General features: G+C 43.1%; 1 protein-coding gene across 1 annotated transcript in view; it reads right to left on the bottom strand.

Moving 5' to 3' along the window:
* Nucleotides 1–3,553: 3,553 nt before the first annotated feature.
* Nucleotides 3,554–18,569, bottom strand: part of ARL8B (ARF like GTPase 8B) — a 29,463-nt gene continuing 14,447 nt past the window's right edge. The window contains exons 2-7 of the mRNA XM_035106586.3: nt 13,996–14,076; nt 12,223–12,296; nt 10,800–10,893; nt 9,293–9,360; nt 8,994–9,064; nt 3,554–5,827 (exon numbers count right to left, since the gene is read on the bottom strand). Of these exons, the coding sequence (XP_034962477.2) occupies nt 5,778–5,827; nt 8,994–9,064; nt 9,293–9,360; nt 10,800–10,893; nt 12,223–12,296; nt 13,996–14,076 (438 nt within the window). The 3' untranslated portion in view covers nt 3,554–5,777. The remainder of the gene's footprint in view (nt 5,828–8,993; nt 9,065–9,292; nt 9,361–10,799; nt 10,894–12,222; nt 12,297–13,995; nt 14,077–18,569) is intronic.

The following is an 18,569-nucleotide window of genomic DNA, read 5'->3' on the forward strand; positions in this document are numbered from 1 at the left end:
ATGGTGGAACATAAATCACACTGATAGATCAAACCATTTTCTTGCAACATAGGACTTGTCTACATTTGAGCATTATTTCACTGTTAATTAAACCCGAGTAGTTCACACCAACACATAATTTGATTTTGTGTATGAGAACCTCTGACCACCACGCCAGTAGGCTTCTCTTTTGTGTCTGTCCCAGCCTTCAACTTTGTTGATTCTAGCTACAGGTAGGTAGCCATGTTGGCCTGCCGTCAAAACAAAAATAATATAGAAAAATTCCTTCCAGTAGCACCTTAGAGACCAACTAAGTTTGTCATTGGTATGAGCTTTCGTGTGCATGTACACTTCTTCAGATACACTGAAACAGAAGTCACCAGACCCTTATTATTCATAAGTCAGGGGGTGGGGGTATTACTCAGAAGGGTGGTGGGAATGGGTGGTTGGCTGATAGGTGTGGTAAACCTGTTGACTCTTAACGACTGCAACTGGCCTTACAGGAAAAAGCAAGGGGTGAGATGGCTAAAAATAGCTTTATCATGTATAATGAGATAAGAATCCAATGTCTCTATTCAGACCAGGTCTCTCCATGGTTTTAAGTTTGGTGGGGCGAGCTGGGGCAGGACGCTCCACGGGGAGGAGGAGTCTGTCTGCTCCTCCCACTCAGCCGCCCCACAGCTGAGGGGGAGGCAGCAGGTGAACCATTTGGGGCAGCATGGAGCCTGCGGGCGCCCAAGCCACCACGTCACTCCCAGGAGAGACGCATGGCTTGGGCGCACTGCAGGTTCCGTGGTGAGTGCTGCCTGCCATTTTGTCACACACACCCTCAGTGATGACACCTGGGGCAGCCCCCCCCCCACTGCACCCACCTTCCTCTGCCCCCTTACAAGGCAGGAATATGCAGCTGTCCCATATGGGGATCAAACCTGCAACTGTAGCGTTATCAGCACCATGCTCAGTTATTACCATTAAGCTGAGTTAGAAAGATGATCACATGGTCCAGATTGGTTCATAAGGTAAGACACAGCCCCTGGGGTACCTGAGCTTTTAAAGGTACAGTAAAAACAAACAAACCCAGCACTTTTGAGGCCAGAAGCTTCGGTAGTCAGTGCAGTCATGCCAGAATGTTTGTTATGTATTGACTGCCCTGCCCTGGTCAACAATCCGGTTGCTGAATTCTACACCAGCTGCAGCTTAGCTATGGATCCTTGTTTTTAATATTTTTAGACTTCAGCTATTATAGTAGTAATTGTTTTAATTTCAGAAGAGGGTGTTTTTTTTTTGATGAAGCAGTTTCTATTGTTTTTCTGAAGTAAGGAAGTTGGAAGGCTACAATAGGAGTCATTCTCTATGTGCTAGTTTTCTTTTGGTAATGCATATGCCTTCTAAAGGATATTGCAGAAGGCATCTAAATAGGCGTGAAATCTTATGTTTACAAAAGGCTAAGCAGATTGGCAGGAGAAATACCAGCATCTGCTGCTGCCAAAATTCATATAGAAACCATCATTGTTCCACAAATGACTCAATTTTCTCTTTACTCACAATTTGAAGCCAGTTTTCACATTTATATGCAGCTTAATTGGCCTTTAAAAAAACACCATGTAGATTTAGGGAAGTTGGGGAGGAGGGTAGAGACAGATAAAATTGTTTGTTTACAAGCACTAGACGCAATCCTTGCAAAAGCAGTTTGTGGTTTCTTGAAATGCCAGTCAGGAAGACGGTTTTACTGCCTCTCAATCCACCATCCCTAATTATATTGTGAGAGTTGCAAGGGGGGGGGGCGCAGAGGGAATCATAACACATCACATCACATGCCACTTCCCCCCTTTATTGGCCCTGTATCTTTTTCTCCACCACACCCTCACTGCACAGAGGCAATCAATTTGACAACAATCAGCATAGTAGAGGCATGTGGAACCTACGGTATTATCCTCTGGATCTTGTTGGGCCCCAGCTAACATAGCCCATGCTCAGGGGTGGGGTGGGGATTCTAGTCCAGACATTTGAATGGGCACAGACAGGTTCCCCATCCTTGATACAGCGCTTAAAGACCTGTGCTTCTGCAAGCTGCTACAAGCCACACAGAGCCTGTTGTTCCACCTTCATTGCTATTTCAAACACACTAGTGCAGGCAAGGGCAAACTCCGGCCCTCCAGATGTTTGGGACTACAATTCCCATCATCCCTGACCACTGGTCCTGTTAGCTAGGGATTATGGGAATTGTAGTCCCAAACATGTGGAGGGCCAGAGTTTGCCTATGCCTGCACTAGTGGAAGCTGTACAAGGCAAATCTATAACTGCACTCATCTTTCTGTGATACATCTTCAGGAGTTTGTGGTTTAGCACAAAATTTGAAATGACAATCCAGAAGTAAAAGACCTCAAGTGTAAGGGGTTAACCTCTTTACCTTTCCTCACTACTTCAAAAGTGTTTTCACATTGAGCTAGGAACTTAATCACTCTTTGCCCACTGTAATTTTACAACTTTCAAAGAACACTGAAGGTGTACCTTTTAACCCTAGCCTTTGGCACCAGAGGTGTGTGTTTTTAGTAATTAATTTAAGTGTTTTTAATTTTCAATTGTGGCAACCTGCCCTTGGACCTGCCACTGAAAGAGAAGTTGCAACTTTACTGCTAATAATCATACCACCAATAATCCAATTCTTGTAGTCTCATGGTTGCAGAATTTTAGCAGGGACATTAACAGCTCATTGTCTCCCATCATGCAGTAATGTCATCTTTTCTGCTGTGCTTGCCTTCAATTTCATCCAAGATCCCACAAAGTTTCATCTTTTCCCATGCCCTTGAGGAACATTTAGATCAGGCATCCCCAAACTGCGGCCCTCCAGATGTTTTGGCCTTCAACTCCCATGATCCCTAGCTAAGAGGACCAGTGGTCAGGGATGATGGGAATTGTAGTCCAAAACATCTGGAGGGCCGAAGTTTGGGGGTGCCTGATTTAGATCCATAGCCCTGGCAGCAAAGGTATTTATACCTTTTCTCCCCATCCAAAAGTCTGGGAAGTTCAGGTATACCTGAATGAAACATCACCAGGCATAATTGTTCTTGGCCTAATTAGAAGCAAAGCATATATTTAAGATATTGTGGTGTGGGCATCTCTGCATTTGTCCTAGGCCAGTTGTGTTCTTATCTATAGGGTTGTGGACCCCGTTGGCTGCCCATTCCAAACAGCATGGCCACTGGGTCCGGGAATTATGGGAGTTCGTCCAAGAAGCGCTGGAGGTCCCTGAACACAGTTTTAAGGCATAGTTAGGTTAAGTACATTTTGTAAAAATAAAAAGGGGGGTGTATTAGGGAAATGGCACAGGAATACAAATTTCTACATTATGAACAGGAAGGACACCTGCATGAGACGACTGGATATTTCATACACTAGGTTTTGAGGCTTCACTCGCTGTGGAGAGTGCAGTCGACCACAGCCTCAAGGACTTGGAAACATACACAAGTTTCAATAAGCACAGGAACAGTGAGACTCTCAAGAATACAGGCTTACTCCAGCTCTCTTTCGGTCACATTGACACTTTTAAGGTCCAATTACATACATGCCAGCATAACCCTGAAAACATAAGTTTATTGGTTAAAGCTAAACAGCAGTAAAACAAAATGCCATCCACCTAAATAAAAAAATTCACATATTTACAAAGTTTGGTAAATGTATAAGTTCTTCACATGCCGAGATTAATGCACAGATTTAAAAAGTTGATAGTGGTTTTTTATGTCGAAATGCTGAAAGTAGTGAAGTATGGACAAAAAAAGAACCCACACTGAATTCAGCAACAGGCCAGTTTCTTTAACAGTAATTTGATTCTCAGAAGAAGAAAAGTTGACACATTCTAGTTCAGCTTCCTTATTTTTTAGGCACAAGCCGAGTTGCTCTAGTTAAGTGTAGCAGTCTGTAGTCAACTACAATAGCAAGTGATTGACCTCGTCTCTACAGCACCAACAATACAGGATTCATAGAAGCATATATGAAGTTAAAAATGCAAAAAAGCTCAATTTGCTAATAGAAGCAATACTTGTGTCTGTGCAACAGTGCAGAAGTTTGTATGGGAACAGTAAGGCCATGGCAGTATAAAGCAAAACTGGCTGTTGTGGGGCACATTTGTGTGTTAAGTCAACTTGGTCCAATTGCTGTTGCAAAGCTGCTGTAACTTTTTAATGAGTATTCATACATTCTGCCTGTAATGGACACATATTTGGCTATTGCGGCTAATGTATGAGCCCATGTTACTTTTCCCCCAGACCACCTGATAGCACTGTGGAGCCTTTTACAAACTCCATGTGGTACTGTAAAGGCATGGCCTGTCGCCTTTTGGCATAGAGCCTTTGAAAGTAAGTAACACAGGAATGCCAGTATAAGATAAGAGTTTTGCCATACATGCAGATTAGCAAAGGCATACTATACTATGGCTGATCGCAGTACTTGGGGAGTCGAGTATGAAATATCTGCCCTTTGAGAAACCATTTTGTCCTTGAAAGGCATACTATGAATGTGCCCTTAAATGTACCAAACCTGTGTTAACATGGACTCTGACAAGTGCAACATCCAAGTACATGCAGGTGCTGCTTTTAAAAAAAAACGAAACAATGGGGGCAACACAAGCAGGTGTACCATATATTTGTATGCATACAGTGGGCTACATCAACATTGTATGAAGAAAACCAGCCTTAACAAGTCTGTCCCTTTAAATATTGACATTGCCAAGAAGGTAAAGCTACAAAAGTAGTGTTACAGTTTGATTCGTACACCTCTATGCTGTGTAGAAGCTAACCAAGAAACAGGATCAGTTCATTGATTCTTTTGTGCTTCAAGACACCATTCAACATTTCTTAGCCTGTGGACTTTTACACATGATTACACACCAAGAAAGCAGGCAAATCTAGAGTTGTCACAACAGCCTAGGCATTTCCTAGCACCAAGTGCAACTGTGCTCAATTATTCAATTAAGAGGACAAGCCAGATAACGATAGATTATTTTGTGCTGGGAGTCTGACACCATTAGGGTGTCATGCAGACTTTGCAAAGCATTTCGAGCAACAAGGTGTGATAAGTCTCGTCCAAGGTTCCCAGGTTCGTTTGACTTGCTTCTGTGTTCAAACACTTGAAAGCTTTATTTCAAAAGTACTCTATTCCCCTTAAGAATTTCAGCATATAAAGTTATTAGCAATGACCTGCACAGATACAAAAGTTGACAATTGGACATTTCATTCATTAGAATGAAGTACGTTTTGAGAAACTCAAGGTAATTTAGTGATTCAATATCTAGTGCCTGGCACTTTCCATTGCAAACCATTTTACAATACATATCACATGCATCGGAGAGAAAAAAGTTAGTATCCCACTTAAACAGTGTTTGAAAAGCTTTATAAGCACAATAAAGTGGTGCTAGAATCCTTGTGCTGCCCTGTGTCAGCATCTTCAACGAGCCACTAAATATAAGAATTAAATAAGTTTGTTGACAATCTGATATAAAAACCTGGCTCAGGAAGACCAGAGCAGAAACACACTGATTTAATGATAGCCTTTGAGAGGGGAGAAGCACCCACTGCCACTGCTTAGATGAACTAAGAAAAAACATTTGCACGACTCATGACAACTCTAGCCAATTTTTATGACAGAAGTAGGAATATAAGTCTTCAGCAGTGCACATGGAGGCATGAACTGTGAAAAAAGGCAATTCCTTGAATACAGGACGACTATCCTGAATAACATTTCATCATGGAAGGAGCAGACAAATCAGACTATGGCCAACTGGGGGTGTTATCGGTGATATTTCAGCTTCTTCTAGACTTTGAATGCTGAATAAGCCACTGAAGTGTGATATCTAGAAGAAAAAGAAACAGTTGTCATTTATCTTAGATCATCTACTTCCTGCAGTTGAACATCCAATTTAAAAAGGAGATTACACTTATCTACACAGATATATATTCAAAAAGTTTAGACTAGGGTCTACATGTAAGTAATCATTTCCTTTTCCAGATTTGGATGTGGGGAGGCCATAGGAAAATAGCAGGCAGGTGTTCCATTAATGATCCATTTACAGAAATACCTCATAGGTTTGCCAAGCTCCAGAATCCAGGCATCTTGGCAAAAGTTTTTTGGACTATTACTATTACTACCTGTCCTTTCATAAAGTGCTAAATAATAGGCAGGCAGGCAGGCAACAGTTGGCACCAAAGTCACATTAAGAAAGGGAAACCTAATTAGGACAGAGGTGGATATTAAAAGAAGAAATAAGCATGTACACTATGCTCTGCACAGCAATAAGTGTAGCTATATAAAAACTCTGTACATAAACCTGTTAAGTCACACAATCATGAAGAACATTATAGGCACAGTCTATGCTATATATTCAGTCAGTTACAGTGGTACCTCAGTTTAAGTACAGTCATACCTTGGTTTGAGAATTTTCAGTTTAAGTACTCCGCGGACCTGTCTGGAACGGATTAATCCACTTTCCATTACTCTCAATGGGAAAGTTCGCTTCAGGTTAAGTACACTTCAGGTTAAGTTCAGACTTCCATAACCAATTGTGTTTGTAAACCGAGGTACCACTGTACACAATTTGTTCCAGAAGTCTGTACTTAACCTGAAGCGTACTTTCCCACTGAAAGTAATGGAAAGTGGATTAATCTGTTCCAGGCGGTCCACGGAGTACTTAAACTGAAGCGTACTTAACCTGAAGCGTACTTAACCAACAAACTAAATGAAATTCTAGAGCCAGTGCTTGGAATGAACTAGTTTGGTTTAATGAAGTCCACTGAATTAGTTCAAAAATCTCTGAACTACACCTGAAAGTTGTTGCCATAATCACCAGGCTGAATGTGAATTAATTTTTGGAAGTGCAGCTTTGAACTGATTCTAGTTCATCTTCAAGTTCCTTTTCTTACACGTGCTTCTTGACTCTTTAGATTCTTTGGGCCTTTAAGCTTGAAGATCATAATTGTTGGGGAAAGCTATTCACATTGCTGTCAGTGTGTGCATATTTTGATGTTTTCTTCTTAAATAAATTTTATACTTCAGCACACCAGCTTGTAACATTCTGAATGCTGGAAAAAATGCCAAGGATAATTTGGATGAACTTGAACTGAAACAGTTTTGTAAAGCAATGAACATGAACTGGAATTAGTTCCTCTTAAAAAAAATGAACTTTCCTAGTCCTGATTAGGGCCATATATTTTGCAGGGGGGACAGAAAGCAACTAGCCTAGTAACATATGGCAGACACAAGCAAAATCAAGAGTTAATTTTAAAAACTATAATCTAAAGGATGGCATGTGGAATAAGCTGAGTATTAGGTCACACAAAATGCCAATTGTCAACTCCAAATCCTTTAGTGATGGCAAGCTGACTCTTAGGAGCCGCAACACTTAGTTAAGAATACAGAACAGCTGGAAGGTAGGTTGCTTCAGTGTCCCTCCGAAAAGAAGAGGGGGTGGAGAGACCCGGTAAAGCCATTCCCTGAATGGAAGCCAGAGCTATCAGTCACAAAGCCACACCACTCTCCCCCGCCAACCCTTTTATGGAGAGAGCCTGTGGGTGGTTCAAAAATGTATCAAACAGGACTTACAAACTGAAACCAAGAACCACCCTCTGAAATGGACCTGAAGCTTCAAGAGAAGCAGACTTTGGTTTGGAGTCGGTCCAAAGCAAGCTGGCTTTACTAGACTATATTGCTTAACAGATTTCAGCCTTATTCACATTTTAAGTGAACTGTTTATTATAATAATAATAATTTATTATTTATACCCCACCCATCTGGCCGGGTTCCCCCAGCCACTCTGGGCGGCTTCCAAAAAAACAGAAATTCTAAAATACAGAAATCCATCAAACATTAAAAGCTTCCCTAAACAGGGCTGCCTTGAGATGCCTTCTAAAGGTCTGGTAATTGTTCTCTTTGACCTCTAGTGGGAGGGCATTCCACAGGGTGGGTGCCACTACCGAGAAGGCCCTCTGCCTGGTTCCCTGTAACTTGGCTTCTCGTAATGAGGGAACCGCCAGAAGGCCCTCGGAGCTGGACCTCAGTGTCCGGGCAGAGCGATGGGGGTGGAGACGCTCCTTCAGGTATACCGGACCGAGGCCGTTTAGGGCTTTAAAGGTCAACACCAACACTTTGAATTGTGCTCGGAAACGTACTGGGAGCCAATGTAGGTCTTTTAGGACCGGTGTTATGTGATCTCGGCGGCCGCTCCCAGTCACCAGTCTAGCTGCCGCATTCTGGATTAGTTGTAGTTTCCGGGTCACCTTCAAAGGTAGCCCCACGTAGAGCGCATTGCAGTAGTCCAAGCGAGAGATAACTAGAGCATGCACCACTCTGGAGAGACAGTCAGTGGGCAGGTAGGGACTCAGCCTGCGTACCAGATGGAGCTGATAAACAGCTGCCCTGGACACGGAGTTGACCTGTGCCTCCATGGACAGCTGTGAGTCTAAAATGACTCCCAGGCTGCGCACCTGGTCTTTCAGGGGCACAGTTACCCCATTCAGGACCAGAGAGTCCTCCACACCCGCCCGCCTCCTGTCCCCCACAAACAGTACTTCTGTCTTGTCAGGATTCAATCTCAATCTGTTAGCCGCCAATCTGTTTGTGATCTGTCTGTTTTTCCTTGTCTTTATACGTAGTTTTCCAATTGCCCAGGTACTGCCATAGACCAATTCCACTGCTCTGAGCAGAAGAAAAGACAGAAGCATTTGCAGCACACTGTCAGTTCAAGGGTATTAAAAGGAAAGACACCTTATAGAGATTAAACTCTGAGTTCCCATATTTTAGCTCAGAAGTGTGACCTGCCAGTTTCACTTTTATGAAACCTTATGTTTGGTCTATCTAGTCTCACAGTCAGTGAATTACACAGTTCTGGATTTATAAAAATGCTAGTATATGTGTTGGCATGAACTGCTAAATGTCTGAAAGGATGCATGCAGTTTTGCAAGAACAGCCTTTATGAATCCAATTTGTGCACCCAGTGGAAGTTAGCACCTATGCATTTTAATTACCTATATTGTCCTTTTCTTTGCAGGAAATGGAGTAGCAGCAGATTTCTCTGTCTTGAATAGCAGCCAGGTTCCTGGAAGAGAAGTAGCACAGGAACACATTGGTGATAATCCCTAATAGTAATTAATAGGAATATTTCTAAGGTAACCCACTGGAAAGTCATCTTACCACTATTCCTAAAAATCACATTACAATATGAAACTAGTCTCTTAGACAACACCCCTCTTACCATACCAAGTTTAAATTTGAACACAGCAAGTCAGCACAGAGCAGCTTATCATATAATTGCTTAGTCACTTACATTTTTTCAATAAGTTGCTTCTCATCCAAAGCATTGGGAAGGTCTCTTTTGTTTCCAAGTACTAGAACCTGAAAAGAGAAGGTATTGTATTTATTGTGAGGTCCCGGGCCCTAAGGAAGTCAGACTATCCTCCACCAGGGCCAGGGCCTTTTCAGTGATGGCTCCAACCTGGTGGAATGCTCTGTCCCATGAGATTAGGGCCCTGCAGGATTTAACCTCCTTCCGCCGGGCCTGTAAGACAGAGCTATTCCACCTGGCCTTTAATTTGAACTCAGCCTGATCTTTTATTTCCCTTCCCTTCTCTTCCCCCCCTCCCCTTTTTATGAAGATTACCCGCTCTGGGACCCCACAGCTAATTCTCCCCTGGCTTCCTCGCTGGCCCAAGTAGGACTAATTTAGCCGGCTAGTCCTGGTGACTATCTAATGTTTTTGGGATGGATTTCCCCCAAATTGATTTTTGAACTTTGAATTTTATTGTTATTCATGCTTTTATACTGTATTTTATGCTGCTTTAATGTTGTATTACAATTAAGTGTTTTAACATTGTTGTTAGCCGCCCCAAGAGCCTGGGTTTCTGAACCGGGAAGGGCGGGGTATAAATAAATAAAAAATATTATTATTATTATTTCTACCCCGTCTTCTTGTGAAGGCAGCTTACATTCTGTTTAAAACAAAATACTTACTTGCCCAATTTCGTATAAACCAGAGCATAGAGGGAATAAATTTGTAGTTTCAGGTTCTAGGCAGTTAACCTAAAGAAGGTCTGGGGAACCTCTGCTCTGTGGGCCTCATCAAGCTCAGGCTTTGTTTATCCATTTGTAGATGTAGTTTGAATTCAAACCAAACCTATGAAGAGACTTCAAAGGGACCCCACACTCTGGCGCCACTGGTTGCCCCATCAGATGCAGCACAGACACCGCATGCAGAGGTAGTAAAGGAGCAATGTGTTCCCACACCAAGCAAGAATCAGAACCAGAGAGGTCGCTTCCATTGCACCCTAGTCAGATTTGGCAAGTTTAGGTATATAGTGGGTTTCTTCAGTTAGCAATTTTCGCTAACTAAATCTTTTTGAGCACAGATTGTCAAAACCAACCCTCTTAACCAGTTATTTTTAAGACTTTTCACATTAACAGCTTCCACCTCTGGGAAACATTTTAATAGTCTTCATGTTTTGGGTACACTGCTGTAGTGTATTAGTTCTACTATGGAAGCTTCCAGACAAGGATTAATACAAGAGGGATGGAGCTCCCAGAAAGGGTTGGGAGAGACTCCTGTCTAAACTCTGGAGAGCCACTGCCAGTCATTATAGGTAACCATGAGCTAGATGGACCAATGGACTGATTCAGCAGAGGTCAAAAGCATGCTTAAGAACATGGAACTGGTGGAGCTGCAGAAGCTGAACGCAAGTGGAGTTTGGCTGATTTGTGCACAAGGTAGAATTCCTTTCAAAACAAGTTAAAACCTTAAAAGTTTGTATGGGACGAATGGCCAGATGTTTACAACTTACAGGGATTCCTTGTAGCTGTGGTTTGTCTAATAGATTGTGCAGCTCATTTCTAGAGGCTTCTATTTTTTCACGATCCGCAGCATCCACCATATACCTGTTAAAGGAGTTCAGTAAGTGACCACCGGGTTTATACAATATAAAACATCTGTGAAAGACAATCCTATCTAAGCCAAAGTAACTCTAGCAAAATTGCTAGAGGCTATAAAATAGCTCACCAGTAACGGGTCAATGCTGAGGACATATGCAACCTGGTAAAGCCATAGATATTAACTGTAGCAGTAGCTGCTGCAATAGGCAACTAGGTAGATTAGAGACTCTGTGCTGCAGTGTGAACTAGATTGTGTTAGAGTATGATCTAATGTTTGCAGTTTGCTGGTCTCATGCTGGGAACCCCTGTGAGGGGTTAAAGAACAATCAAGTGGATTCACAAGAAGTAGTTATGCAAGTCTTATTTGCTAGAGAGATTGATAACTCTTTTGGGATCAGAGCATTCACTGACTAGACAGTCTCCTCTGCACTGTACATTAAGAACATGCTTTTGCTTTTTTATATATAAGTTGTGGTTTCAATGTTTTACTTTTATTCATTGGATGATGCCTTGGAAGTCCAGTTAAAAGGTTTTTGCTCAGTTGCTTACAATAAATATAAACTAATTGTCAAGCTTTCATTGAAAAGCCATGGTATTGAGAAACTTCATTTTAAACAGCATCCACCATTTTTAGGGTAAAGGATCCCAGGTTTTTGCAGAAGTACTGTGTACCTACGCAACACAGTTTTTTAAAATCACATACTTTTGTAGTGCTCTGAAAAGCACTTTCAACTAATTGTAATAAATAATAATAGTAAAGGTAAAGGGAACCCTGACCGTTAGGTAGAGTTGCAGATGACTCTGGGGTTGCGGCGCTCATCTCGCTTTATTGGCCGAGGGAGCCGGCATACAGCTTTGGGTCATGTGGCCAGCATGACTAAGCCGCTTCCGGCGAACCAGAGCAGCACACAGAAACGCCGTTTACCTTCCTGCTGGAGCAGTACTTATTTATCTACTTGCACTTTGACATGCTTTCGAACTGCTAAGTTGGCAGGAGCAGGGACCAAGCAACGGGAGCTCATCCCGTCACGGGGATTCGAACCGCCGACCTTCTGATCGGCAAGCCCTAGGCTCTGTGGTTTAACCCACAGCACCATCCATGTCCCTATAATAATAGTAATAAGTAATAAATGCTACCAAGCGGTTAATGCATTTCTTTATACAGTGAAATTTAACAGAGTTCAAAGGGAAGAAAACCCAAGCTTGAACAGTTTGCAAATACATAGCTAAACAGTTAAAGAGTAGAACTTAGCAGTAGAGTAACACACCTGAAGAACTAGGTACAACACAACAAATGCAGCCACAACCAAGTAACCACAAGATGTATATACTTACACAATAGCATTTACTCCTCTGCAGTAGCGTTCCCACATACTTCGGAATCGTGGCTGTCCTCCTATATCCCAAATCTTTTTTAAGAGACAAAATGGAGAATTATGTCTGGAGGCTGAATACAAAATTGCAATGACTAAATTCGATGTTATACAAGTCATAAAGGAAGCTATGTGGACCAAAAAACAAAGCATTTTGTCAGCCACGAGGAGTAACAAAGAAGGTTTTCCACTAATATTGTTTTTACTGCAACATGAAATTTGTTGTGGGAGATGCTTAAATCTGTAGAACCAATGACCCAAGTAACACAAATAGAGGACTAATCCCTAATTACAGTGACAAAACCTGATACAGGCAGCGATCTTTTTGAGTGTGTTCAATTGATGTGCAACCACCGACAGAGGTTTGTTTTGGACCTGGGGGCAGAATGGGGCGGGCTTATGCGGGCTCCATCAACGCATGGGACAGCCAGGAACGCAACCCCTACGCAAATAGGGGGTTACCTGCATATGCAATCAACACTCCTCCTATGCAGCATGAACAGGAGTAGCTGGTTTTGATGCTCTTTCTCTTTGTAGGCAGTCTGAAAGAGGTACACCAGAGCTCCAAACTTTGCCACTCTGCTTTCCACCAAAATGTCCACTGATGTGCTGAAAAGCTGCCCCGCCTGCCCGTGAACCCTTAAGCATGCATCTTGCAAGCCCCACCTTAAGGAACAACTGGACTGATGGGGGTTGTGCATGTTCCCATTAACACTTTCCCAATAACTGCATGTCAGGGCAGCCAGGTCCTATTAAACACGGAAGTAAGACTGCACACTTAATCACCCAAGTTGCAAGAACCCATTGCCTGATTTCCTCTAACTACCCAAAAAATGCATATAATCCTAAAAAAAATAGCTCTCCTTCAATACTACCGGTAGATATGGGGAACTATGGCCCTCTATATGTTGTTGACTACCACTGGCCATAGTGGCTGAGGCTAATGGGAGCTGAGAGCCCTACAATAATATCTGCAAGTGCTGCACCCCTGCTTTATAATGTAATAATGATAGCAGCATCCGGTGGGGGGGGGGTGTCAACCAGGCTTTGTGCCCTATGGCACAGTTGTCTCGGTAGCCTTTTAAAAGTTATCAATTGCTTACAGCCAACTATAGGAAGCTAGGATTTATATAAAAAGGTAAAGGTAAAGGGACCCCTGACCATTAGGTCCAGTCGTGACCGACTCTGGGGTTGCGCGCTCATCTCGCATTATTGGCCGAGGGAGCCGGCGTATAGCTTCCAGGTCATGTGGCCAGCATGACAAAGCCACTTCTGGCAAACCAGAGCAGCACATGGAAACGCCGTTTACCTTCCCGCTGTAGCGGTTCCTATTTATCTACTTGCATTTTGACGTGCTTTTGAACTGCTAGGTTGGCAGGAGCTGGGGCCAAGCAACGGGAGCTCACCCCGTCACAGGGATTCGAACCGCCGACCTTCTGATCAGCAAGCCCTAGGCTCAGTGGTTTAACCACAGCGCCACCTGGGTCCCTATAGGATTCATATAAAACAGTATCAAATGTTGCACACAGTGCCCCTCTATTACAAGTTTTGAACCCAGCAGACAATATTAATAGGACAATGGGTACGAGAAGCAGTCAGCTAAGGAGGAAATGAATGGGCGGTAGAATGGAAAGGTTTTATGCCCCCCCAAGCTTGAACTCGTCTCCTTTCATCTGCTCCCTGAGAAGTGGTTAGCAGGACAATGTATTTGCCTTCATAAACTAGAAAAACGTACCTTTATTGTGACATTACCCTTGGTAACTTTCCGCATGTTGAAGCCCACTGTAGGAATCATATCCTCACTGAACTGACCTGACTGAAGAGAGGAAAGAGCACAGTCATTAGTAGGGAGCCGGCAGAGGATCTCTCAGGCAGCTTAATTAACTGTGCTAAATATGTGCCTACATGTTTTCCCACTGATGCGAGAATCATGGTTGAAGCGCCAGAGAAAATTAAATATGTAGGAGATTTCATGCTTCTTTCTAACATCCTTTTCAGAAGGAACAAGTTTGCAGTTGAGACCGTCGGTGAACAAAGATCACATGAGAGGCCATGAGCATCATCAACAGAGGGGAGGAAGGAGGGAGGGAAGGAAGGAAGGAAGGAAGAAGTCAGCATATGCTGAATCACATACAATGACACCAAAGGGCCTCCAGATTTATGAAGGTAGCATGGGAAGAGTTCTCAAGCTTCCTAGCACTACCTGCAAGTTAAGCATGCCACTCCCAAAAACAATTTCCCTGCAATCATGTTAAGAAACTATTAGTCAACTTGGACAGAGTGTCTCATCTTTTTCCAAGTGGGTTTTCTACCAGAAAAACAGTACTCCCAACTCCTTGGTGTGACAGGATAGTATCTGGAAGAACCTGAACAACGTATGCACATCATGGGAAGCTATACTAGCATCAAATTGCGTAATTTCCAAGTATTAAACTTGAAAGACTACTCTGGGATGTGTCTGAGCCTGAAGAATCTGGGGAATATAATTTCAAGGTAAGGTTTACTGTGCTGCAGATGGATTACTGTGTACCACGGCTGAGCAACAATGCTGGAGTAGTTTCAGATACCATGGACTGTGTTTTACTCACCTCCAAGACACACATAAAACTCACCTGCAAAAGATTACTTAGGCAAAGCCCTGTATATACTATTCTCCCTTCAAGTTGCCTGCTCTTTTGAGACTAAAGAATACAAAGCAAGGTTATCACCAAGCTCTTTGGCCATGAGTCTGGTATAAAATGCAGGAAAGGCCTGATCAGTCAGTGCATTTCAAGTCCAGTCTCGATGTTACACTTAGCACATTATTTTGTAACATTGTGATTGGTATGATTAGCTGCCACTCATCACTTCAGTTGTAGATTGCATGTTCTATATAGACAGACATATTTAAAAGCCATTCTACAGTGATGCAATGGGTCTTATCCCACATGAGACCTTGGTAGCACTGCTAAAGCTATTTGTAAGTTTTTGCCCTTACCACTCAATGAATGCTTGAAGTCCTCCGCTGTGCTGTGTTAGGGCTCTCCCACCAATTTTATATTACTGTATATTCCTGCGTATAAGACTACTTTTTAACCCAGGAAAATCTTCTCAAAAGTCGGGGGTCGTCTTATACGCCGGGTTGTATTTCTTATACGGCGAATATATCCCAAACTCTATATTTTAAGTGGAAAAGTTGGGGGTCGTCTTATACGCCCAGTTGTCTTATACGCTGGAATATACGGTACTCACTGAAACACAGCTTGCTGTTTTCACAAACACATCAAAGTAGTGAAGATTATACTATGATCACAATGCATTGAACATGTATTTGCACCTTTAAAAAGCAAGCAATTCAAATACCCAATACCGAGTAGATCCACACAAAGGGTTTGCATTGATTCAATCAATTTGCTGAGTTATGAACTACAAGGAAGTACTGTTTAAAGGTAAAGGGACCCCTGACCATTCGGTCCAGTCGCGAACGACTCTGGGGTTGTGGGGCTCATCTCGCTTTACGGCTGAGGGAGCCGGCGTACAGCTTCCGGGTCATGTGGCCAGCATGACTAAGCCGCTTCTGGCGAACCAGAGTAGTGCACAGAAACGCCGTTTACCTTCCCGCTGTAGTGGTACCTATTTATCTACTTGCACTTTGACGTGATTTTAGAACTGCTGGGTTGACAGGAGCTGAGACCAAGCAACGGGAGCTCACCCCGTCGCAGGGCTTTGAACCTTCTGATCGGCAAGCCCTAGGCTCTGTGGTTTAACCCACAGTGCCACCCACGTCCTGTTTAATTGTTTAATTAAGTACTCTTTAATTGTTTTTAATGGATAAATGTTTTAACAACCCTCTGCTTTGTGTGACTGGCTATGAATAAATACAGTGGTACCTCTACTTACGAATTTAATGCGTTTCGAACGCACATTCGTAAGTCGAAAATAATTGTAAGTCGAATCCCATAGGAATGCATTGGGAGAAAAAATTCGTAAGTCGAAGCAACCCTATCTAAAAATTCGTAAGTAGAAAAAATCCCATCTAAACCGCATCCAAGATGGTGGATGGAGCTCCATTCGTAAGTAGAGTTATTCGTAAGTAGAGGTACCACTGTACCTTGTTTTGATTCAATCCAAGTGGCAACACTTGGAGAGAGACACACACAGATTGTTTTCTTCAAGTGTATCTTAGTGTACCATCACTAGGAAAGGAGAACATCAGATCTACGAGACACAAAGACGCATTGCAGGTTTCTTCACTTTCAAAGCCAATATTATTAAGCACAACCACAGAAAAACAAATGTTAGGTAGGTGCCTGTTCTGCAGTCAAACTGCTCAGCTAGACACCTGCCACTCATAGTTGGATTCTACACAAAAAGGACCATGCCAGCATTCAACGCCCCGCAAGTGAAACTGCACTGTACTAAACTATCACTTTTTTGGGGGGGGGGCAAATATCCAAGGTGAAAAGCAGAAGATAGACACTACCAACTTCAAGTGATCCATGTCACAAGTGAACATGCGCACTACACGAAGACTACTGAGGGCCACCCTCAAGAACAATGTGTGATAGTGCAAGGAGGAATACTGATGGAAATTATACTCCTCCCTATCATGCAAATGGAAGTATCTTCTGCTCACACTAGTGACCTTTTGATCAACTGGCAGTATGCTGTTGTAGAAGCTTTAGCCAGTAGCTTTCACAAGCCAGAAATGTTATGGATCATCTTCGCTGTCAAGCTCTAAACTAGGGGTAGGTACTGCCCTCCATATGTTGCAGACTACACTACAATTCTCATCCCTTACCGTAGCTCATGGTGTATGGAACTGCAGTCCACATCTGAAGGGCACAACATTGCCTACTCCTGCTCTAAAATGGGGGGGGGGCAGCATTCTTTATTTCCTGACTACAACCCACTTGGCAGTACCCTTGCAAAATGTGTTCAGCTCAGGTGACCCTTTTAAACAGGTGATCCGTTATCCAGAAACCTCCTGCACTACAGGAGTGGAAAAAGCTTAAAGTTGGCAGGCCAAGGAGTGAAGTCCAATGTGATCCTACTTCAACTTATATACAGAGTCACCAAGTAAAGCAATCCTACAGGTAAGAACTAATGCTAAGGCCTGGAAACAATTACAAGAACAGGACTGGCAAGAATTAAGATGCCCGAATTTTATATTATCAGTCTCTATTCTGCCATGGAGGGGGGGGGGCACTGGGCATTTCTTTCCATTCCCTATTCTACTCCGCTAGCTTCTCCTTTGTGCTCTTAGTTTACAGCATTACCACTTCCTCAGTTTAACCAAATGACATAAAAGTCAAAGTGGTCATGAGTCTGTAATCCTACTCGTGACTAGGGAATCACCTGACAGTTTAGAAGCAGGCAGCTAGAGACCTATAATCTCCGAGTTACTGGAAAATATACTCATGAACATATTTTAAAACTGATGCTTCAAAGGAAGATTACAGCCAGGAAGAAACCTGAAACAACACTCATTAGATTTAGTGCTCCTTACATAGCTTTGTTATTTAGTCTGATCCTGTTTTATATGACCACTAAATTAAGGTTAAGTAAGGCTGCAGATAGACACACTACTACAATGATTTTGTAAACCTTTTGTTCACCTACCAGTTAATTTACTACTGTAAAAGGTAAAGGTAAAGGGACCCCTGACCATTAGGTCCAGTCGTGACCGACTCTGGGGTTGCGCGCTCATCTCACATTATTGGCCGAGGGAGCCGGCGTATAGTTTCCAGATCATGTGGCCAGCATGACAAAGCCACTTCTGGCGAACCAGAGCAGCACACGGAAACGCCGTTTACCTTCCCGCTATAGCGGTTCCTATTTATCTACTTGCATTTTGATGTGCTTTCGAACTGCTAGGTTGGCAGGAGCTGGGACCGAGCAACCGGAGCTCACCCTGCCACAGGGATTCGAACCACTGACCTTCTGATCAGCAAGCCCTAGGCTCAGTGGTTTAACCCACAGAGCCACCTGGGTCCCTTAATTTACTACTGTGTATGATACTAATTTTCTGAGTATTAAAAGTTGAGAATCCTACAGTTCTATAAGCTTACAGAATTACGGTGCAGTCCTGAGTCCAGACTCAGAAGGGATGCGGGTGGTGCTGTGGTCTAAAACACAGAGCCTAGGGCTTGCCGATCAGAAGGCCGGCAGTTCAAATCCCTGCGACGACAGAGTGAGCTCCCGTTGCTTGGTCCCTGCTCCTGCCAATCTTGCAGTTCGAAAGCACATCAAAGTGCAAGTAGATAAATAGGTACCGCTCCAGCGGGAAGGTAAACGGCATTTTTGTGCGCTGCTCTGGTTCGCCAGAAG

Source organism: Zootoca vivipara, chromosome 2 (genome assembly GCF_965207765.1).
Source record: "Zootoca vivipara chromosome 2, rZooViv2.hap1.1, whole genome shotgun sequence".
NCBI classification, from domain to species: domain Eukaryota; kingdom Metazoa; phylum Chordata; class Lepidosauria; order Squamata; family Lacertidae; genus Zootoca; species Zootoca vivipara.